Here is a 23,517-nt window from a genome sequence, read left to right on the forward strand (position 1 = left end):
TGGCCTGTGCTGCCCAGTGTGGGAGAACTGAGTCAGTGGCTCCCGTGGCACCCCAGGCTCCCACCAGCTCTGCCTCTGCAAGGCTGAGAGCAAGAGCAGCAGCCCCCACCCCCACACGCCCGGGGCAAGGGTGGAGGAATGGGTTCTGGAGATGCCAGGGGAGTTGGGTATTGGCACAGTTGGGTTTATACCTGCATGAGTGGGAGTTTGGAGGGAGGTTTGGGAGGCAGGGACTGGAGCCACCTTGCAGTGTGTGTGGGAGGGACGAGCTGGGGTGGCGATTGGAAGCTGCTGCAGGTGATGGGGTGAGAGGGTGATGGAGCAGGGCGTGGGTGAGGAGGGAGAGGTGAGGGCTTGGTGAGTGAGGGCATGAGCGGGGGAGGCAGGGAGAGGCCCAGTGGTGCCTGGCACTGGGAAGGGATGGGAGGAGGCAGGGAGGTGGGGGTATTGATACAGGTGATGGAAAATTCCAGGCCGGGAGCTTGAGAGGCAAGGCTGGAGGTACAGATGCAAGAGAGACAGGGGCAGGTATGTGAAGCTGGTGGGAGAGGGCTGACTCCTCCAGGAGGAAAGGGGAAGAAGACCAGGATGAGAATGTGGGGCCAGGATGGAGGCTCACCTCTGTGGGGCCTCGCTTTGCCTGGGTCCTGCACTAGAGACATTCCTGCAGCTTATTCGGTGGGAGCTGGGGGGCACCTGGCTACGTGGGACCAGTCAGACCAGTCACCTGGCCGGGCACAAGGGCAGGGGCTCTGAATCACCTGGGGCCATCCCAGGGGTACGCTGCCCGCCCCTTCCCCCCACCACGGCAGCCCAGCCCGCAGCCCCACTTGCTCCTTACAAACAGCTTGCCGTGTGTCATGTTTTGAGCATGCTGTCCTGGCCCTTCTCCTTCCTGCACCCCAAAGCCCCCCCGCCAAGCCAGGTTCCCCATGGTGCATCCCTAGCTCAGGGACAGGAAGGTGACCCCAGCCCAGTCACCAGCCCCCACAAGCATGCACATGTTGCAAAGCATTTGCCAGGTGGAGACACCATTGCTATTTCCTTTGCACCAATGACCTACAGACAAGCTCACGGAGAGGAGCCTCTCACCCTTGGGGGCCGGGGGTGGGTGGAGGCTGGAGTGGAGGAGAGACCCAGGAAGCTGAGCACCTCGCGGCTGCTGGGGACTCCTTCTTGCTCCCCTTCTTGGAGCTCTGGGCCCTGCATCCCAGAGGGGCTGACCCGTGCGTGGGGTCCTGGGGCTGGGGCTGAGCCAGCAGCTTGCATGCAAATTCTGCCCACTGCCTGTCTGTGACTCAGTGTCCCCTCTGTGCAAAGGGAGTAGCCACGCAGGGCCGCGTGAAAGCCAGGTGCTAGAGGACTGAGGGCCCTGGGGCTCAGATCCCTGCTCCCCCATGTCCACCCCACGCCACCGCCACAACCTGGCCAGTCTTATTTCAAATCCCTCCCCTCCATGCCCTCTGTTCTATACCGTGGCTCCCTTCCCTGAGGCCTGGACAAACCCTGTGCTTTCCCATTGCTGTGTCTTTTCTCTGGAATGCCCTCTTTGAATCTCTACCTCCCCCCATCCTTCCCCCTTCAAGCCCTTTCCAGACTCCTCCTCCAGGCAGCCTACCCTGATACACCCATAGTGAGGCCCCTCCTGGGAGCTCCTATAGCCCAGATGCTTTTTCAGGGGTGACCACAGTGAGGGGAGGGGAGGGTGCCCATGGGAAGAGAGTTCCAGGGTCAGCCTGGGCTGCCCCGAGACACCGGCAGCTCCGAAACCCAGCAGCTCAGTATTCACACTCCTGGGTGTTTGCCCACAAGATTTTCCCTGAAACACTCTCTGCTCTTCTCTGGGCAAAGCTCAGATATCCACTCCCGTGGGCCTCATTGTCGACCTCAATCTCATCTCTAGTATGTCTCCCCTGCCCACACTTCCCTTATTTAAAAAAAAAAAATCACAATTAGGACGTGTTTTCTAAGTCCCCTTAAGTCCTTTTTGGGTGGAGTTGGGACCCAGTAGATGAAGGAAGGAAGGAAGATTGGCCTTGGTGTTTGGATCTATAAAATGGGTGGATACTGTTTTCCCTGAGTTCCCAGCTCTCATGGCCAGGGCCTCCTAGGACCAGGGCTCCCTTTCATCAGGTCCTGGAGGAGGGGGTGGGTACGGGTCAGATGGCGGGTCAGGTGGCCCCTCCTCGAGGCTGGGACAGGGGTACAGAAGCCAGGTCGGCTCCCCAGCTTCGTGAAGGGAAGCAGAAGCTGCACCTGGCCCTGCAGGGGCGGGTGAGGTCAGGGGTGGGAACGAAGGCTGGCGTGGCTCGGGGTGCTGGTAACAGGGTCGCTCCCAGGGCCGTTCGGGGCTGAGTCTTGGTGACGCTGTGAAGCCTTGGTCGCACCTTCCCACGCAGAATTGAGTCAGCATTTGGGGGACAGCACATGTCTGCAGGCCCAGCGTCTGGCCTCACCTTGGCCCTAACCAGCTGGGCCGCTCTGGCAAAGCCCGTGGTGTCTCTGGGCTCCAGTCCCCCTCATCCGGGAAATGGGGATAATAACCCTGCTTCATAGGATTAGGGGACTACGTGGGAAGGCCCTTTGCCCAGCGCCTGACCCTGGAAAGCCACCCCATGAGGACCTTCTACCCTTGGCCTCCTCCTTGGGACAATCAGGAGGTCGACTCCAGTGTCCTCAAGGGGTCTGAGGCGCCATCCCAGCCCCTCCCCTGCCTTCGCAGTGAGCCTGTCTGTCTGTCTTCCCTGAATGCTTGTGGACAGCCCTGCTAGCCCAACAAGTCCCGTTTGTCCAGAATAGCTCAGCCTCCACTTATCTCCAGTGCAAAGCCTCTGAGCTGGTTGGCCTGCAGCCTTTTTCTTTTTTTTTTTTTTTTTTTTTTTTTTTGCAGCCTTTTTCTAAATATTCCACGGGAAATCATTCCTCTTGGCTTCTTATCGTGGGGCTCGGCTCTGCCTTCTGATTCCAAAGCCTCTCCGGGGAGGTGGGTCTGGAGGCAGGCTGCCAGCATCCCCACCGCCGGCCTGCTTCCTCCGGACTTCATCGGGGGCAACTCGTTCACTTCACAAGCGCCTCGTGTGCACCAGGCTGCGTGCTGGGCAGCGGGCACCCAGGGGGAGCCCGCCGAGGCCCTGCACTGTGTGTCCGCACCACTCAGCCATGTGGGCAGGTAAATACAATTTATTTATTTATTTATTTATTTATTTATTTATTTACTTATTTATTTATTTATTTATTTGTCAATACAATTCTTGACACACCCAGACGAATGTTCTTCCAACGCTCTTTGTGACCCAGAAACTGCTTACCTTCTCCGAAGTGTTACTGAATTCACAGCAGCAATTAGTTGCTCGGTGTTTTCTCAGTGGATGTTCCAATGACAGCAACTGTCATATGATACCCCGGGCATTTGTGTGCACGTGTATGTGCCTGTGTGTGTTAAGCAGGTCCTTCATTCTTGAAAATATTGGGGTCTGCTGATGTCGTTCAATATCCCTGATTTATAGGTCAGGGGAACTGAAGCCCAGAGAGGAAGCGTCTTGTCCCAAACCTCAAGGGCAGAGTCCACTCCAGGGTTCAAGTAGCCAGGAGCCCGGTTCTCAAATCTGGGTCTTGCACCCTGGGTAAGATGACCTCCTTGGAGATCCTGGCTCACTAGGATCTGGGTGCGGCCCCTCAGGTGGAGGTGGGAACCGGGGCTGGCAGGAAACAGAAGCTGCCAGCTGCTAATGCCATCGCCTCCACTCTTTCTGTTGTTGGCCTGGACCACATTGCTCATTGACCTCTCCTATTTATTTATTTATTTTTAAAGATTTTATTTTTTAAAGATTTTTTAAATTTTTATTTATTTATGATAGGCACACAGTGAGAGAGAGAGAGAGGCAGAGACACAGGCAGAGGGAGAAGCAGGCTCCATGCATGGGGAGCCCGACGTGGGATTCGATCCCGGGTCTCCAGGATCGCGCCCTGGGCCAAAGGCAGGCGCCAAACCGCTGCACCACCCAGGGATCTCCCGACCTCTCCAGTTTAAACCACTGCTTCTCATGGTCTTCCAGATCATTCCTCCCACCTGCCGCCGGCCACGGTCCTTCCTGCCAATGCCAGCCTGCCAGGCCTGCTGGGCTGGTAAAGACCCATGCCCTCTGCGCCACCCCATCGTGATCCATCAGGCCCTTGTGGGTTCCATCCTGCTCTCTCTTTTCTCTTTGTAACTTCAAAACCTCGACGAGTAAACCGTAATAAGCAAAAGTTACTGTATTATTCTCCCAGCAATGAGCAATTTCATCCTTTAAAAGCAAATAGGGGCTAGGAGGGTATGACCTGGTTTCCGTCACAAGCACGGGTTGTGTTGTGATGACCTCAGGAGATCGAGGCCCCACGCAGGAGCTGCGGGGAGGAGCATGGAAGGCCGCCAGGCCAGAGGGGCAGGTGACAGCACCTGTCCCTGGAAGGGCAATACGGGCACCACAGGACAGGGTGGCTTTCTGACACCAGAACAGACCACCGTACCCTGTGCCCGGCGTGGCTTGGTTGCACCAGCCAACCATGCAGGCTTCATTTTTACAAGCTCAGAAAACAGACGCGGGTAGAGAGGCAAACCAGAGAGCTCAGGGATGCTGAAAGCAGCCTGGGACGGTGGCCGGGGCAGCACAGGGCGGGAGGGGCGGGCTCCCCTGCCTGTCAGTGGTGTCAAATCTGCGTCCTTCATCCCTCATGTTCTCCTTTTTTTTTTTTTTTTTTTTTTGGCAATCAATAAGAAATCATTGAAATTAAACAGTAGAAGGGCAGTGGGCTCACTGGGCATACAGGGTTGAATTTAACTGGCATCATAGTAACAGGGTTGTTCCATGTTCTGGACTTTGAGACCTTGAGAGCAGTCTTCCCTCCAGGCCATGTGATCCTTTTATTCCAATTACATATATTTCAAAACTATGCCATTCCCCGCCTCTTGCCTTTTATTCGACAGTCTGCCTTACATGATTTTCTTCCCTCTTCTGTCCGCAACAAAAGGACCCTGCGTGTGGTCTAGTCTGGTGTGACAACCTCTTCTGGAATATTCCTGAGGGGTAGAGATAAAACCTTTGGCTGCAACATTACAACAGATATTGTAACCCTCCTCTGTAAATCATCCCATAATTTAATCCCAATACATTTATCGGCAGATCTATTTGGATAGAGTCTAAACAGCGGGGTATTTAAACATTTCTTCTCAAAGTGGCTGAAGGGACTGGCGAAGTAGGCGATGGGGATTCAAGAGTACACGGTTCATGATGAAAAAAATAAAAAATAAAATAAAATAAATTTATTCTTAGTGTTTAGTCCAATGTGGCCTTCTTGTTGGTCTCTTTACTGGTTTTCATGCTCTTCTCAAAGCAAAAGACAACAACCTCCTTCTGTGGGATGGATGAGAGCTCTTAGACTCTTGGCGGGCATATAGCCCATTGTCCTCAATCATCTCTTCTTCGGGTGGAACATCTGTTCCCTTCAATCGCTCTTTGAGAGGCATGCATGTCTCAGACTCTAACAGGCACCCCATAAATGCTGGGTGGAAAGAATTTACGCTTTCTGAGTGTAAAGTGATCTGTTCTCCGAACTCCATCTTACCACTCCAGATTCTCCATGTCTCGCTAGACCCAGCTGCGACACTTGGAATGTCACACCCGTGTGCCAGAGGTTATGGCGGGACCGACCCCCCCACCCCCAAGGAGTGCAGCTGAAGACTACTGCTGCTTGCTTGGTTGGCTCTGTTGTTTTGTCTTGAGACTCTCAGCCAGGTCACCCTGAATTCAGAATGACCTTGACTCACCTGAAACCCCCCGGGGTCTTTGTCCCATGAGCAGATGCCAAGCTGCCTTTTTGATCACTTGCTCTTCTGCAGTTGACGGTGGGAACCTCATATGCCCGACTGTACATATATCAGTTCAGTGTCATATTATTGGTCATTCCAGGCAATTAAAACCCTGGGTCTGGGGATCCCTGGGTGGCGCAGCGGTTTAGCGCCTGCCTTTGGCCCAGGGCGCGATCCTGGAGACCCGGGATCGAATCCCACGTCGGGCTCCTGGTGCATGGAGCCTGCTTCTCCCTCTGCCTATGTCTCTGCCTCTCTCTCTGTGTGACTGTCATAAATAAATAAAAAAAAATATTAAAAAAAAAAAAGTTTAAAACCCTGGGTCTGTTTCTGCTGCGCTAGGCATTCCTTCTGTCGTGCTCATCATCCTTCATGTCCCTTCCTGGGAGATAGATCCTTGCTACTTGTGGTGTTGTAGCTTTAGGAGGGCAACCAACATTAAAACGGCCAGGCTTTGCCCAAGAAATGATCACCCACCTCATGAATGTCTGTTTCTCCACAGACAGAGAGCATCAGCCTGGTGTAAGTTCCGTGGAGCAGCATTTTTCCTCATGTTACAGTCTTCTGACCACTTCCATTTGGGTTTTGGAGTCTCCCCCACCTGCCCTGATGCTTGAATTCTTTTTGGGGCTGCCAGTCTGGGTTACATCTTCTCTATAGGGCCCTTCTCGCTTTCAGGAAACCTTCTGAGACGACGCTGTTGTTGCTGTGCTCATCAGAGTCATAGGGACACAGAAAGTCTGGCCCAACACCTCCTTTGCTTCATCATACACTTCAGAGAAGCAGCATCTTCGAGAACAATTCCACAGTAGGTGTCCTTGGGTCATGGGAAACAATCCCTGGTGTTATGTTCTCATTCTTTCTCCAGACAGTCAGACACGCTTCGTGCGGCTTCCAGCAGATGGATGTGATGCTACAGGTGCTCATGTGGGATTTCCAGTTGTCACAGGTGGAAGCTCTCATGTCCCAACATTTACACAACTGCATGAACCTGAGGGCACCATTGCTGTCAGTGACCGCCATGTCATTGTTAACAGACGTGGCATCATGCTGGCGATGCGCATCCACAAGGCCATGATCGGTGACCCCTGAGCAGCCCCTGGCCCATGGTGGACCCCACAGCTCGTGCTAGACCAAGCACCTAGCACAGGGCATGATAGCTTCCCAGGCCCTCCTGGTGCCTCTGCACTGTGCAGCCTGGGCAGATGTGCAGGCAGATGTGGTTGCGGCTCTGCTCCCCAGCGAGGAGGGGGTCTGGAGGCCTGCGGGGTGTGGGGAAGCCCCCAGTGGCCAAGGGGAGCTGCACAAGAGGCCGACCTCATCACCCCATTTCTTAAAACAGGACAACGTGGGAGCATTGCCCAAGTGTCTGGTAGCAGTACAATGTTCGGGAACTTTCCACCCTTTTCGGGATCTATGCCCTGTTCCTTAAAGTGGCCTTCATGGCTCTGAAACCTCTTCCTCCCTTTTTTCTTTTTATTGGTGTCCCCGTCCCCATCCAGCAGCTACAGCAGCTCTGGCCTCCTTGTCCTTCTTTTCCTTCTTGCTCAACTAGGGAGTGACCGACGGGTCTCCTCACCCTCACTCTTATACTCTTCTTCTCTTGGGGGACATTTACTGCCTCTGCAGCCACCTCTCTCTGCAGAATCCATGGAAGAGGAGACTTGGCCATAGGTCAGATCCACTCACCTGCTTTTCATGGAGGCACCACTGCATCCTCTGTTGATCCTTGAAATGTGTCAAATCTCAAGGCTCCTCTAAAACACTGGCGCTGGGCAGAACTCACCACTTATGGTGGCGACGGACACCCTCTAGATTCCCACAAGCCAGACCAGAAGGAAATAGCTACTTGCTGCCTTTTTTCCTTTCTATTTTGATACAATCTCACGTTTTATTTTTTTTTAAGATTTTATTTATTTATTCATGAGACACACACACACACACACACAGAGAGAGAGAGAGAGAGAGAGAGAGGCAGAAGCAGGCTCTGTGCAGGGAGCCTGATGTGGGACTCGATCCCGGGTCTCCAGGATCACGCCCTGGGCTGAAGGCAGCACTAAACCGCTGAGCCACCCGGGCTGCCAATCTCACATTTTCAAGGAGGTGGCACGCCTTGTGCAAAGAAAAGAGTCTCATGTCCCCTTTACTCAGTCTTGGATCACTAACACTTGTCACATTCACTTCCTCTGTATATAGATGCAGAGGGAAAAGTAGCAGCAGATACATAATTAGACGCATTTTTCTGAACCACTGGAAAGTAGTTGTAGACACCATGCCTCTGTACCCCTATCTCAGTGTGTTCCCTAAGAACAGGACTTTTTCTTGTGTATCCACAGTATAATGTTTAAAATTGGTAAATGTGACATCAAAACAGCACTATGATTTAACCAATGGTTCACATTAAATGTTGTCAATTGTCCCCATCCTCATGGCTCTTTCTCTTCCCAGGCCAGGGTCAAATCCAGGAGCACACATTGCACCCAGTTGTCCCATCTCTTTAGCTTTCATTGGTCTGCATTTCTTTATCTGTCACAATCGTAACATTTTTTAAAAGAGCACAGGCAGGTTATTTAGTAGGATGTCCCTTAATCTGCATTATCAAAGCCGGTTCCTGTATCCTTTGGACATGTCCTCATCACTTTTCAAACACTCTCTTGCTTTTTGGCCTAAGAAAATGTTCCAGGGTCAGCCTAATGGGATCTGCTCTGATTCCTGCAGAGAGACCTCCACTCCCGAGTCGTGAAACCTCATGCCCTGGTCTCTGTGGACTCCCCCGGCCTGAAGCTTAGACCTTCCCACTCCACTTCCTACTCCCACCCTTCTCTCCTGTTAAGGTGACAAGGAGGCTGGTGGAGTGCCAACTCAGCCCTCTCTGGCTGGGTTCTTTTGATTTCCTGGTTTATGTCTCAGTTTCTTCATCTGCAAAATGGGATTGGTAGTATCGTCTATCTCACGGGGGTACTGTGAGGATAACATGAGACAGTGTCAGGCAGGAGGCAAATGCTTGCTAACAAAGGTTGTCAGCCTTCACAGGTCTGAGCCTGCGTGCAAGTCTGGCTGACCCGGGCCTCTGGTCCCACTCTGATGCTGTTTCCTAGCTGTGTACCCCCCCTTCTTTTTAGCTCCTCAGGTCCACATCTTTTTTTTTTTTTTTTTTTTTTAAGATTTTATTTATTTGGGATCCCTGGGTGGCGCAGCGGTTTGGCGCCTGCCTTTGGCCCAGGGCGCGATCCTGGAGACCCGGGATCGAGTCCCACGTCGGGCTCCCGGTGCATGGAGCCTGCTTCTCCCTCTGCCTGTGTCTCTGCCTCTCTCTCTCACTGTGTGCCTATCATAAATAAAAAAAAAAAAAAAAAAAAAAAAAGATTTTATTTATTTATTCATGAGAGGGAGAGAGAGGAGAGACACAGGCAGAGGGAGAAGCAGGCTCCCTGCGGGGAGCCCGATGCAGAGCCTGATGCGGGACTTGATTCCAGAACCCCAGGATCACGACCTGAGCCGAAGGCAGACCTCAGCCACTGAGCCCCCCAGGCGCCCCATGCACATTTGTTTTATTGTACTATTTTTTTTAAAAATTTTTTTATTTATTTATGATAGTCACACAGAGAGAGAGAGAGAGAGAGGCAGAGACACAGGCAGAGGGAGAAGCAGGCTCCATGCACCAGGAGCCCGATGTGGGATTCGATCCCAGGTCTCCAGGATCGCGCCCTGGGCCAAAGGCAGGCGCCAAACCGCTGCGCCACCCAGGGATCCCTTATTGTACTATTTTATTCATTGCCCCTCCCCTCACCTGTTTCTCTTGCCTTCCACTCCCAAGGGCACATCCTTTCACACATATATAAGGTGTGACCTAGCAATCCATCTCCCAGGCTGTTAATATATCATTTAAAAAATACATAGCAAAGTGTTGGGAATGTTTTTACATGTTTGCATAAATGAGCCAGGCAATAAACCTCATTCTTCTTTTGCTCATCACATCTGATGCTCTATGACTTTCCGTGAACTGTCCCATTGTGGTTATTCATCCGTTCTCTGGGGAGGGAGTAGCGGTGGGGAGAGTCACCTATCACGAACCATCACAGGCAACGCTTCCTCCTCGCGCCCTCCCCTGCAACACCCTCCTGGACGGGTCAGATCATTTGTTTAAAATTAAAACTTAATTTTACCCGTTGCCTGCTTGACTTCCAGAACCACTGCCCCAGTTTTCAGGGCATGGGCAAGTTTTCTGGGAGGCATTTCCTGGCCCTACAGGTGTCTAAGCCTCTCCAGGGCTCAGTGTCCCCAAATGAACATAGGTACAGTGGTCCTGACCCACACAGCTTTGCGCAGGTGACTGCAAAGGGCACTCAGCTCAGTGCCTGTGCCCGCTGTCCCAGCCGACACCCCATCCCCCGCCCCGCCCCGGCCAGTCGATGGGGAGGGAGTCGGGGCCAGAGGAGCAGCGATAGAACAGGTCCTCGCACCCAAGCCCCTCATAGTATAAGAAAAACTGCAGCCCAGAGAGGGAGGAGTATGGGCAAAGCCACACAGCTCGCGGCGGCTGACGCTGGCTGTCCCCGGTACCCGAACCAGCACAGCTGCGGAAGGAAGTCCAGCTGGACCCCGAGGTCCACCTCCAGCCTAGCACGTTCCTTCACGGCCCTCGGTTCCCTCATCTGCTTCCGCTGCCAGAGAGCAGGCGGGGCGCTGGCGCCTCTCCCCCGGGTCGGTCACCCCGCCTCGGGGCCGTGACCCACCCCCCGCAGCCGTGCGGGGGCGCCCCCAGCCCACTGCCCGCCCGGGGCCAGCGGGCACCTCTGGGGCCAACCTGCCGCACACCCGGGGGGCGGGGCGTCGCGGCCCCGGGACCTCATTGGCTGGCGCGGCGGGTGACGCGGCCGGGGCCCCGAGGGGCGGGGCGGGGGCATTGAGGGGGCGGGGCCTCGAGGGGGCGGGGCCACGGGGCGGGGCGGGGCCCGAGGGGGCGGGGCCCGAGGGGGCGGGGCCCGAGGGGGCGGGGCCCCGGCTGCAGCTGCAGCTTTTCCTCGGAGCCGTGTGTCCCGCGCCCTAGTCCTGTGCCCGGGTGCGGCACCCGAGCCCCGCCGGCCCCGCCGCCATGCGCTGCTACGAAGACGAGGGCAGCTGGAACCTGTCCTTCTCGGGCGCCGGCTTCCTGGGCCTCTACCACGTGGGCGTCACGCGCTGCTTCCGCGAGCGCGCCCCGCGCCTCCTCCAGGGCGCCCGCCGCATCTACGGCTCCTCGTCCGGGGCGCTCAACGCCGTCAGCATCATCGCGGACCAGTCGCTGGGTGCGTGGGGGCCGGCGCGGGCGGGGGGCGCGGGGGACGCCGGCCCCACGCTGGAGACGCGGTTTCAGCCCCTTACATCCAGCATGCGCCCACTGGACCCTCGTGAGAACCCCGAGGACTCGGGGTAGGGTTACCCTGTTTCTCGGGGGACGGATCAGAGCTGGGGAGGCTGTTCCCAAGATCAAAAAAGGTGGACAGAGCGTTGAAGGCAGGGCTGGGCACAGAAATTCTGAGCCGGAGAGGGGAAGACTCTCCACTCCCCAGGTACCCGGGAGGGAGGTCAAGTCTTCGGGACAGACGTGAGCAGGCCCCCTGGGTGTCTGAGGACTCTCTCCTCTCCCCACGCCCCCAGATTTCTGCTGCTCCAATCTCCTGGGCATGGTCAAGCACTTGGAGCAGCTGAGCCTGGGCATCTTCCACCCCGCCTTCGCCCCCATTGAGCACATTAGGCAGCAGCTGCAGGAGAGCCTGCCCCCCAACATTCACATCCTGGCCTCCCAGCGGCTGGGCATCTCCATGACCCGCTGGTCGGATGGCCGCAACATCATTGTCACCAACTTCGCAACCCGCAATGAAGTCATCCAGGTGAGTGTGTGGCAGGACCCAGGGCCTGGAGGCAGGTGAGTGGGCTTCGACTCTGCAGTAACTTCCAGGTGCTTCCCAGAGGCAGACCCTCCTTCAAGGGCAGGGGGGCGGTGTCACTTAAGGCTCTCATTTGTAAGAGTCTACATTTGCATCTCTCATTTGTAAGAGCTACAGAGAGGGGCCGCAGGGTGAGTACGGAGACTCCCAGCTTGCTTTGGGAAGGCCCCTTGGCTGGACACAAGGGAACGGCTCGGGAGGGGGCAAAGTCAGGCTTCGGTATTCAGGGTCCCTGAAGGTACTGTTTTTCCAAAGGAGTGCCTGCCTGCCATAGATTAGGAAACAGTTCAGGATTGTTATAAAATAGGAGGTTGTGACAGAGAGCTGCACGGTCAGGGAGGGAGGCCAGTGACAGGCTGTGGGAGTGGTCACGTGGGTTGGGTCCCTGGGAGGGCTCAGGCAGGTAGGGAGACCGGGAGGGAGGCCCAGAGCTCTGCTCCCCATTCTTATCACGGTCTGTGCCTGACACCCAGACTAGGGTCCCTGATGTGGGATCTGCTTCACCTTGTGACCCCAGCACCCAACATGGGGACTGTTTCTGAGTCTGTGATGATCGGAATTCTTAGTGTGTGCAGGAGAGGGGCCACATCCTTTGCTGTGAGCTGATGTCCATGGGCTCTCGAGAAAGCCAGTCAGGGACCCTAAAAGTTATCCCAGCATCTTTGCCTGTAGGGCACATAGCACATAGCACACAGTAGGGACTCAGTAAACATTAGCTGCTGTCACTATTATTATTAATCTGGGGGAATGAGATACTGCCGCTTGCATCTCCAACTGGTTAGAGCCAGGATGAGTTCTGTGTCCCTCAGAGAGGGTTGGAGGGATGTTTCCAAGTAGACCTCAAGACAAGTTTCTATGCTCTAGGAGTTTGGTAAGCTCTAGGCCAGTAGTCACCCTGGGGACATTTGGCAACATTGGAGGCATTTTTGGTTGTCACAACTGTGTGTGTGTGTATGTATGTGTGCACGCGCATGCACAAAGTACTATCGCCTAGTGGGTAGAGGCTAAGGATGCTGCTAAGTATCCCATTCGTACAGGACAGCACCCTCCCACTCCATCCGTCCCCTACTCCCAAGACAGAATTTTCTCAAGCCCCAAATGTCAATATGGTAAGCATCTTTTTCACTGCTGGACTTGTCAGAGCCTCTACTGGGAAGAATGGACAGCGTTTTCCAAGTGGATAAAGAAGTCAAGGTTTCTTGTTTGAGATGCATCTGGTTGGGTCAGGGAACACACTTTGGGAGACATATCTAGATTGTTGGTGAAGAATTCCTTCCAGGTAGGTGGAGGAGAAATTGTCTTTAGGGGGAAAAAAATCCCAGCAGCGGTATCGAGTGAGCAAGGACCCATGAGAAGCAAGAGGAGGGTGGGTGTCATGCAGGCCTCTGCATTCAAATACCTTCTTAACCTTGAGAACTTGGCTGGGACATGGCAACTTCTTTGGGCCTCGTTTCCCTCCCCTGAACACAGGGCTAATGCCACAAACTTTGCAGGCTGCTCTGGGGTTAGACACCACACCCAGAGCACGTTCCGAACGCCAGGAGCATGAACAACTGTGTTTCCCCTGACTTGTTTTCCCAGGCTCTGATCTGCACCGTGTACTTTCCTTTCTATTGTGGGATAATTCCCCCCGAATTCAGAGGGGAGGTAAGTGCACTTTGGGGGCTTGATGACTGAGTCCCTGCCCCGTGCTCTGGGTATCCAGTGTCCCTACTGCTGAAAGGCGTGTGGTTGGAGGGAACCTGTGCTCCTTGAGGACCTACTGTGTGCCAGGCCCTCCCTCTGCTCCTGGGGGGTGCTCACAGCATCCTGGGCTAGAAGACCTCGTGGCTCGGGGGCAGCTAGGGGTCACCAGCTGCAGCATGGGAAGAGGGCAGGGATCCTGAGCAGATAACCCACCTGAATTGCAGCGCTACATCGATGGGGCTCTGAGCAACCACCTTCCCTTTTCGGACTCGCCCTCCACAATCACCGTGTCCCCTTTCCATGGGACGGTGGACATCTGCCCCCAGAGCACCTCGGCCAACATACATGAGCTGAATGCCTTCAATGCCAGTCTCCAGATCTCCACCAAGAACTTCTTCCTGGGGTTCAGTTGCCTCATATCCCCCAACTCTGAGGTAGGCCTGGCCCCAGTGCCCACTTTGAAGGTATTAGAGGCTTGACCGTGATCAAGGATCCTGTGAGTCAGACTTTCCCCCGACCCCACCTCAGGGCAGTTGGGATACATGCTCTGAGTCTTACAGCCAAGCTCTTGAACCTATGGCACAGGAGTCAGGTTGTGTCCTTACAAGTTTCCGCTGCTTGAGTGAATGTTGAGCTGGCCCCACATCAATGCCAACCCTGCAGAGCTGGGGTGTGAGCCAGGCCTCCGCTGGTGTTCCTCTGGGTCAGGCTCCGTGAGAAGATACTACTACCATCTGTTACTCAGGGGGAAGACATCAAGGCTCAGAGAGGCTAAGCACCTTGTTCAAAGTCACACAGCCTGGAGGCAGCAAAGCCCAGTTCCAAATCCTCAGCTAGCCTCGACCCATGCTCCTAACTATGGCCCTGGACTGTGGCCAGTTGACTATTCCTGTGGAGGGGAGGCAAAAGCATAGACAAAAATGGACAATAGATCTACATTTGCTTTTTTCCCTTGATATTTCTGGAAAATGGGTAATTTGACCACAAACAATCACCATAACATGCTCCTCTACCTCAACCATGTCCTGTTCCTCTCCTACTCTTTCATACCTTCTATGGTTCTGTAGCATTTTGTTTTGTTTTTGACTTTAAATAATCTCTATGCGGGATCCCTGGGTGGCGCAGCGGTTTGGCGCCTGCCTTTGGCCCAGGGCGCGATCCTGAAGACCCGGGATCGAATCCCACGTCGGGCTCCCGGTGCATGGAACCTGCTTCTCCCTCTGCCTGTGTCTCTGCCTCTCTCTCTCTCTCTGTGTGTGACTATCATAAATAAATAAAAATTTATTAAATAAATAAATAAATAAATAAATAAATAAATAAATAAATAAATAAATAAATAATCTCTATGCCACACGTGGGGCTCGACCCCATGACCCTGAGATCAAGAGCCCCATGCTCTACCAACTGAGCCAGCCAGGCACCTTGGTTCTGTTGTGTTTTAGAAGTTATGAAACAAGATCATGTTCATTTACTCTGATCTTCCCTATAGCTGTGGGGTGGACAGAAAATCTCAGCCCCATCTTAGAGACAAGGAAGCCGAGGCTGTCAGAGACGTGGTGTGGCCATCCTGAGGCCACACAGCGGGGGAAGGCAGGGCTCCCTCCTGGACCTGCAGGTGGCTTTTCTCCACCAGTGGAGCCCTGATTGAGACAGGGTGTGGGCCCCTGGGGTCCTCTGCTATCTCAGGCTGGTTCTGGGAATAAACAGCAAAGGGCAAAGGCAACCACCCTGCATTGACCCATAGGGATCCAGGGAACGCCCCGGGCATCCTGGGCCAGGCCTAGTTACCGTGTTGTCCAGAGGAGGGCACTGAGACCAGAGAGAAGAGTCTGGAGCAAGAGCCCCCACCAAGGAGTCTGAGAGGAGGGAGGTGACATGGAGCTGCGGGGAGGGCAGCTGATGGAGCAGCTTGTCCTGCCTGCGGTCCTGTCACCATCCCCGCCTAGCACGGGTCCTTGAGTCCTGCTGAGGGGCTTCTTGGGGAGCACAGGCTGGGCAGAGATGGCTTCCAGGTGAAGACAAGTCTCTGGCCTGTGAACACAGCTCAGGGGGCAGGGCCAGGCCTTCCCCACCCCATCCTGACCTGTGTGTTTGCAGGTAGCAGCGGACAACTGCAGACAAGGTTACCTGGATGCCCTCAGGTTCCTGGAGAGACGCGGTAGGTGGCAGCCCCCAGAGTAGAGGGGCATCCTGCTTCCTGTGAGCCCCAAGTAGAACCCGCTTTCCTGGTATTTGGGGACCTCAGATCCCTCACTGTGCTCTATGCTCAGCCTCTGCTCTATGCTTGGCCTCTGCTTGGAGGCTGGGGACCCAGAGAGGATCACACGTGCGTCCTGCTCTTGAGCTGCCTTGAGCCTGGTGCTGGGAGACAGACCAAGAGGGAGACCTCTCCCCATGGAGATGGAGGGATGCTCAGGCCTATGGGAGCCCAGAGGGGGCGCTTGACCCAGCTTAGGAGGTGGGCAAGGGGGCCTTCCTGGAGGCGGCATCGGGTAAGCTGGGCTTCGATGAGTTACAAAGACTGGAAAGGCTGAAGACGGGAAGAGAGCATTCCGAGCAGAGGGAAGATGAACAACAGCAAAGGAACGGAGGCCAGCACCATAACTCAGTGTGGCCTCCGGAGAGCGTGTGTGTATGTGTGTGTGTGTGTGTGTGTGTGTGTGTGTTCGTGGGGTAGTGGGGGGGTCTTCTCAGCTGGAGGGTTTGCATGTCATCCCACTGGGCAATGCTGTCCAACGTGTAGAGCGGAGACTTGAACCCAGGCCATCTGGCTCCAGAACCCACGCCCTTTGCCCCCCATGCTGCAGCCCCAAACACACAGCAGCAGGAGAGAATTTGCTGAGCACTTGACACATGCCCGGATCTGGCATGAGCTTTACGTACTTGTCTTCTTTAATTCTCGGAACAACCACATGAAGCAGATTTTAATTTTCTACTTTCTCAAAGAGGGAAACCGAGGCACAGAGCAGTTAGGTTGCAGAGCTAGCAGCTCTCGCATCAGGGTTTTTGTTGTTTTTTTTTTTAAAGATTTTATTTATTTATTCATAGACACAGAGAGAGAGGCAGAGACACAGGCAGAGGGAGAAGCAGGCTCCATGCAGGGAGCCCGACGTGGATCTCCAGAATCACACCCCAGGCTGCAGGCGGCGCCAAACCGCTGTGCCACCGGAGCTGCCTGACATCAGGGTTTTGAACCTTGGGCTGTGTCTTCAGGGTCCAGGCTCTGATTAGCCACTAGAAAGTACACAGGAAATGAGGATCAGAGAAGGCCCGGGGGACAACGGGAAGAGGCCATTCATTCAGGAGGAGCCAGGGGTCCACCCTGGACCAAGCAGGTCCCCAGAGCTGGCTTTGGGAACTGGGGCAGGTTCGGGTGGCATGGAGAGGCAGGACGTGTCACCAGGGGGTTCCAGACGTGCTGATCTGTCACATCCCTCCTCTCCACTGATCCAGGACTTACAAAGGAGCCAGTGCTTTGGATGCTGGTGTCTAAGGAGCCTCCAGCCCCAGCTGATGGGAGCCAGGACACCGGCCACAACAGAGGCCAGGAGGGGGGCCTGTCTCTCAACTGGGCGGTGCCCAATGTGCTGGTCAAGGACGTGCCCAACTTTGAGCAGCTCTCACCAGAGCTGGAGGCTGGTACTGCCCCTTCATGTGCTTGCTCACCTAGCACATGCCCTGCACACAGGAGCCTGGGGGCAGAGACCCTGCCCTGCAGGTGTTCACGGGCTGGAAGAGGACAGGACTCCTTAATTGAGCACCTATTATGTGCCAAGTGTGGCGCCAGCACCTTTATACAGTGGTGTCATTCACTCCATACCACAGCCGTGGGCTTACATGTTTTCCTTACCCCATTTCACTGATGAGGACGCTGAAGCTCGGAGAGGCAATTGGGAAATTCCGACCCAAATCTGTGCCTCAGAAAGCCAGGCCTTTGCCCACAAGGCCAGGGAAGAGCAGAAAGTACTGAGGACGTGAGAGAGGCCCACACAGAGGGGTCTGGACTCTCCACGTGGAGATGGGCTCATTTCTTCTTCCCACCAATACTCTGAGGATGGCACTGAATTGTCCCCATTGTATGGATGAGGAAACCATAGCACAGAGAGGTGAAGTGACTTGTCCAAAGTCACCCAGCTAACAAATAGCCCAAGCAGGAGTTCTGCTCTGAGCCACTTACTCTGCCCTCCTTCGTAGTGACCCAAAAGTCACAATGCAGCAGCAGAAAAGTCTAGGTGTGTGTAATGGTGGTGGGGATGTGGGTTTGAACAGCATCTAAGTGAGACCAGAAAGGAGGAGCTGGCCAGACAAAGGGGGGGAATATGAGCATCCAGGCAGAGGGTACAGTGTGTGCAAATGTCCTGGGTTTGGTGGGGGCTGCTGGAGGGCCCCGTGGCTGCAGCGTGGTGGCTGAGGGGCAAGGGAAGAGGTAAGCTGGCAGGCTGGGAGCGTCAGGCAGGTGGCTTTGAGAGCTGCAGGTCGAGGGAGATGGGGAGGCACTGGAGGTGGGGGGAAGCTTACGAGGGGCAGCCCCTCCTTTTCAGAGTTCACGGCTGCTCCGAAGTCTAGATACAGCTTTCTGCACCTGGCTGGGAGGGGACGGGCTGTGGGTGGGGGGAGACTGGGAGGAGAGAGGACAGTGGCTGAGGTTAGAGCGAGGACAGTCTGGGTGAGCGAGGGGATGGAGACGGAGTCTCTTTCTGCACCGGAGACCATATGGGGTGTGCAGGGACAGGCCTGGATCTGTGCTGAGCCCAGAGGTCTGAGCTTGGAGCTCTGGACCCAAGGCAGCATCCCTGCGGCCACCTGGGGGCACCGGAGAGCCGCCTTCGTGATGGGGCCGCACAGGCCGCTGGTCCCTGGGACAGGTGTTAACCTGCTGGACCCTTGCAGACCTCTCTTAATCCATGCGTGTCTGCCTGCATCTTGGGACACACGCAGGTAAGTGAGGAGGAGCTGGTCTCTGAGCTGGGGTGTCTGTGACCCCTCTCAGGGGCTGTCCCGACAGCACTAGCCTGAGACCGGGTTGGAGGCTGAGACTTGGTCTGAAAACTAGGATTTGGGCTCCGGCGCTGCCCTGACCAGGATGCCAGTCTCTTCTACCCTGGTCATGTCAGGAGATGGGGGGCTCGGGAAGTGGTTATGTCATTCTTGCTGCCGCTGTTGCTAATGACACTGATGTGTTGCTGTCATCAAGGGAGGTTGGCATGGGCACTTGTCCCATCCTGGGGTGAGAGGCCACAACAGACTTTGCAGAAGGGTGAGAGAGATGGAAAGATCTCGGAGAGCCTGAGACCTTGATTCCATCTTGGGACCCCTGCCACTTCCTGGGATGGTCTTTGAGCAAGTCACTTCCCCACTCTGAACCTCAGTCTCCTCATCTGTGAAAGGGGCACGCCCTGTGGTTTGGGGACAATAGTGAGAGAGTGCAGGCCGAGTGCCTAGCCCTCTGCTGGCTCAGACTAGGGGCTTGGTCAGTGCCGCTTCTTTCTCTGCAGATGGGGATGAGGTGGGGGGGTGGGCATGCTTTGTGGACCATGTGAGGCGGAGGGGGTGATGGTGAGGGGGCTGGCTGGAGGGGTGGTGGTCATGCCGTGGCTTCTCCTGCAGCACTGCAGAAGGCATGTACGAGAGACGCCAGCACCTGGGCCCGCTTCTGCCGGTCGAGGCCCGGCCGGGCACTGACCTACTTGCTGCTGCCCTGCACACTACCCTTCGAGTACATTTACTTCCGGAGCAAAAGGTGAGGCTGAGCCAGCGGCCCTGGACAGGGCCTGGCTTGTCACCCAGGTTGTGGTAGAGACGAGCGCCCATGGCAGGAAGGGCAGCTGGCACGCTGGGTAGGCAGAGCCTGGCTGGCCTCCGCTTGCTTGCATGGTGCTGCTTGCACAACCCAGAGGCGTCTCGGTGCTCTCCTCTGCAAGATGGGACTGATGGGGAGATGGGCTATCAAGGGGATGACCGGTGGATCAGAAACGGGACGTCCTGGTCAACGCTCTGGCCCTCCCCTGTCTCTAGGACCTTTGGCCCTTTGCTCTGCTCAGAGGAAATGTGCTGCTTCTGGAGAAATAACTCTAGGGGCTGGTCTGGTTCAGATTTGCTGTGTGGTCTGGGCCGGGTCTCTTGACCCCGCTGGGCCTCTAATTCCTCTTCTATAAAATAAGGCCCTTCCAGGGCAGACTGGTTGTGGTTAAGCCCTCACTAACCATTCTGACTTTGCTGATGAATGAATCACCTGCGTTGTTTGTTCATTCATTCCACCGATAGCTATCGAGGGCCTACCTAGGGCCAGGCCTTGGCTGGGGATAAGGAGGCAGCACTGACTCAGACCCAGTCCCCGGCCTTGTGGAGCTCACAACCCACAAACTGTCACATGCTCATCTGTGCAATCACACCTGTGCCTAGTGATGCCGAGAGAGGTCTACACTGGCTGTGATTCCTCAAAGAGGTCTACACTGGCTGTGAACCGAGATAGCTCACCCTGGGGGCTCTCTGGTCAGGGAAGGCTGCCTAAAGAAGGTAACTTTGGAGTTATAACCTGAAGAATGGGTAGAAGTCCACCAGACAAAATGGGTAGGAGTCCAGGGAAAGAGGGAAGGAGAAAAGAGTTCCAGAGGGATGGAACAACATGTGCAAAGGTCATGAGGTAGAAGGCAGAGGCAGTAAGGCTCACTGGAGGAGCAGAAAAGGAGGCCAGTATGGCAGGAGCCAAAAGGTAGAGTCCGGGACGAGATGCAGCAGGGGTGAGGCGACGTGGCGGTGGCTGGCAGGGGCTAGACACGCAGGGCTCTGCAGCCAGGCGAGGAGTGTGGTCTGCATCCTAACAGCAGTGGGAAGGCAGCAAAGCGTTTCCATGGAGAAGAGTATTTTTAAAAACTCTTTATCCCCTAAAAGGTCTCTGACGATGAACCACAGGTCTCTGTTTCGCTCCACGATGAGTTAATGACTGGATCAGCCCTGCTGTTGGCATTGCCAGCGGCCCAAAGCCAGGAAGAGAGCTTTCCGCTAATTCAGATTCTCCTCATGCTGAGCTGTTAGATTGAAACCACAGGTCAGAGTCAAAGAGGAGAAGTGCAAAGTCTAGACTTTTCAGCTCAAAAAAAAAAAAAAGTCTCTATATGAGCACCGATGGAGAAACCTATCCAGGTCACAGGGAAATTCAACTTCATACTTAGTATTTTTTTTTTGTAACGTACATGTTCAACATGCAGGTTGTAATAATAGAGGCAGACAGTCCAGAGCAAGGGAGGTGATGGTCCAGGTTACGTTTTGCTTCTCATACTCCACCCTGTGGACTGTCTGCTAGTTTGAGGCCCTGTTTAGAGGCTCCGCTGAAGGCAACATATTGGGGGGAGGCTCTGCCGTGCCCAATGAGTCGGAGAAGGTGCCCAGCCAGGCACTGTCTCAGCCACAATTGGATGGCCTGGTCCTCTTGACCCTACAGGGTTCGCACGGAGAGCCATGGGAGGGTTTTGAGCAAGAAAGGCTCTATCGGATTGTATTTCAGGGAAGTCACTGGCTGCTAAGAGGAAGGAGACTGGAGGCCAGGAGAGTAGGGAGGGCAGGTCCAGGGCACCTGCACGCAAGGTCATGGTCCTCTTCTGGCAGGTGAGGAAGCTGAGGCCCAGAGAGGTTCCCTGACCTGCCCAGGTCACACAGCCGATGAGCAGGGGAGCTGGGCGGCAACCGGACCCCAGCCTGGCCCCAGAGCCCTGCCCCTTCCTGCCCAACTCCCCGGTGGAGTCGATAGCCAGCTCTGTGGCGGGGCCAACGCTGCTGGGTGCTTCTCGCCCCCTATTCGGCTTCCACTAGGCCTGGTGCCTCGGGGTCAGGAGCCTCTGGCTCCCTGCTCCGGGCCCCTGGGGTAGGAGGGCACGGCTGGCTGCACGCTCTGGCCTAGCTGAGCGAAGTGTCTGCTGCCCCTTCGTCCAGGCTGGTGGCGTGGCTGCCCGATATGCCAGCCGACGTGTGGTGGATGCAGGGCGTGCTGCAGAGCTTGGCTGCTGAGATCTACACCAGGTCAAAGGACCAACTCCTCAGGCTGGTCAGGTGAGGTGGGCAGCGTGGCCTGGGTCGGAGCGGGTAAGGCTTCCCCTGTGGGGAAAGGCCCCGGCTGTTTTTCTGGACCCTGGGCAGGGTCCGCGCTGTCCATGTCCTTCTCTCCAGCCACCCGTGCAGGCCCTGGCACATGTTTGGTCACCACTGGGGGCCAGGCCCATGCTGGGCCGGAGGTAGGAGCTGACCAGTCACGCTGGTCAGTGCGCAGGACCTGCTCACCGAGGCAGCCTGAGCTCCCAGAGGACGAGTGGGCCTCCCTGCCCCGCCAGATCCCCAGCAGCCTTCCAGCAGCCTTCCAGATGTCCCTGCCTGTCCTGTGTGGGGTCTGAGTTGGGTCTGCTGTCTCTCCTCAACCTGCCCTCCCTACTGGCTAGAGGCCCTGGTGTCCTTCCAGCCTACTTGACAGCCATCCCTGGAACCTTCCTGCCCGTCTCAGCGGGGCCAGAATAAGGGCCTCAGGGCTCTCCTTGTGGCAGGATCTTGGGAGAAGAGGGACCCAGGGCTCTCTGAATGCGAGGGCTGCCCCCACGTGGCTCCACCCTGACCTTCACCCTTCCCCGGGCTCTAAAAGCTTGTACTCCCCGGCTTCTGCTTCCTCCACAGCCTGCCGGTCACCAGCCCCCTCCAGCCTGGGGCAGCTCCTCTCGTGGACCTGGCCAAGGATCCCAGACCTCCCCATCAGGCCTGAGGGGCACAATGCAGGGCCAGCCCAGGGTCTGGCCTCCCCTGGTCCCCGTCTTGGCCCTCATCCTGTGCCGACATCTGCTCCCAGTCCTTGAGTCCTGACTAGTCTTCCAGAGGCTCAGAGCCCAGAGTGGTGCTATCTGCTGAGTGGAGGACTGAGGGGACAGCCTCCCTTTCCTCTCAGACTCACCCGTGATTGTGTGGGTGGGTGGCCCCCGGGAACCAGAACAGGTCCCACCAGCTCCCCTGGAGCCCCTGTTCCTTGGAGCCAAGGAACCAGTGAGAGAAGGGGTGTCTCCCGGGGGCCCGGGGACTTCTTTTTTGGGAGAGGCCCAGCTGGTTGGTATGTCCCTTGGTCACTGTATCCAGGTCACCCGGCCCCTGACTTATCAGAGGGAAAAAGGAAGGTAGGAGCTGAGACACACAAATTGGCTCTTGAATTTCTGTGGTGGGGGACTCAGGGGCAGCGTCTGTTGAGCAGGGTCCGCATGCTGTTGCTGAGCTGTTTGCAGAGCACTTTGCAGAAGACAGTGAAAGTGCCATGTGCTCCTGATTAGAAGGCAGATGGAAGTGATGGGTTGGGGTGTGCCTCCCCTCAGACCCTTCCTTTGACTTCCTTGGTCCTGCACTAGCCCCGTGGTGACCCCATGGTTTGTCTCATTCTAGCAACCTTGATCTCTGACTTCCTACTCATCCATCCAGCGGGGACCCCCCAGCAGGGAATGTGAAGGTGGAAAGAGAGAGGGGGCTCAAAATCTTCTCAGAATCCCACCTACGTGGGTCCTGCTGGGGTGCCCGGGACCCCTGGCTGCCAGCACTGTGGCGCCACCCCCTTATTCCTCAGGAAGGCTTATGGTGTAGCAGTGCCTCCACACACGCCACCCCCAGGTCCCTTCCTCTCTCGCAGAGAGGAGACTGGGACCCTAGCCCTCTGGCCTCTCCTGGGAGCCGATCCTCTTCTTGTCCTCAGAGTAGAACCCACACTGTATCTTGGCTAGTCCCTTAGGACACACTCAGCCTGAGTAAGGATGGGGAGGGTGGGGAGATGGAGACATCAGCAAGAGAAAAAAAGAGCAGAGGAATAAATCCAAACAAAAGAGATAATGACTCATTCATTCATTCATTTGATTTATGCTTAATGGGTTGTAGGTTCTAGGGTCACAGCAGTGAACAAAACTTGCATTCTGGGGCAAGTAAGGGGAAGGAGATGCTAAACAGCCAACCAGAAGCTGAAAATGAGATGATCTGAGGAGCAGTAGTGGCGTGAAGAGAGCGAGAGAGAATGGACACAGCGGCGGTCAGGGTGGGAGCAAC

At 55.6% G+C, this 23,517-nt stretch overlaps 1 protein-coding gene across 3 annotated transcripts; it reads left to right on the forward strand.

Annotated features, from left to right (window-relative positions):
• Positions 1–10,844: 10,844 nt before the first annotated feature.
• Positions 10,845–23,307, forward strand: PNPLA5 (patatin like domain 5, triacylglycerol lipase). Of its 3 annotated transcripts, XM_072843607.1 has the most exons (9): positions 10,845–11,136; positions 11,489–11,721; positions 13,360–13,425; positions 13,689–13,898; positions 15,562–15,622; positions 16,918–17,103; positions 19,072–19,204; positions 21,394–21,510; positions 22,123–23,307. In XM_072843607.1, exons 1-9 carry the CDS (start codon positions 10,944–10,946, stop codon positions 22,205–22,207), a joined length of 1,284 nt encoding a protein of 427 aa, XP_072699708.1. In that variant the 5' UTR covers positions 10,845–10,943; the 3' UTR covers positions 22,208–23,307. The 3 variants fall into 3 exon arrangements, with proteins under 3 accessions (XP_072699708.1, XP_072699709.1, XP_072699710.1); XM_072843608.1 differs by lacking the exon at positions 16,918–17,103; XM_072843609.1 differs by lacking the exon at positions 13,689–13,898.
• The last annotated feature ends 210 nt before the right edge of the window (positions 23,308–23,517 follow it).

The sequence above is a fragment of the Canis lupus genome, chromosome 11 (assembly GCF_048164855.1).
Source record: "Canis lupus baileyi chromosome 11, mCanLup2.hap1, whole genome shotgun sequence".
Taxonomy (NCBI): Eukaryota; Metazoa; Chordata; class Mammalia; order Carnivora; family Canidae; genus Canis; species Canis lupus.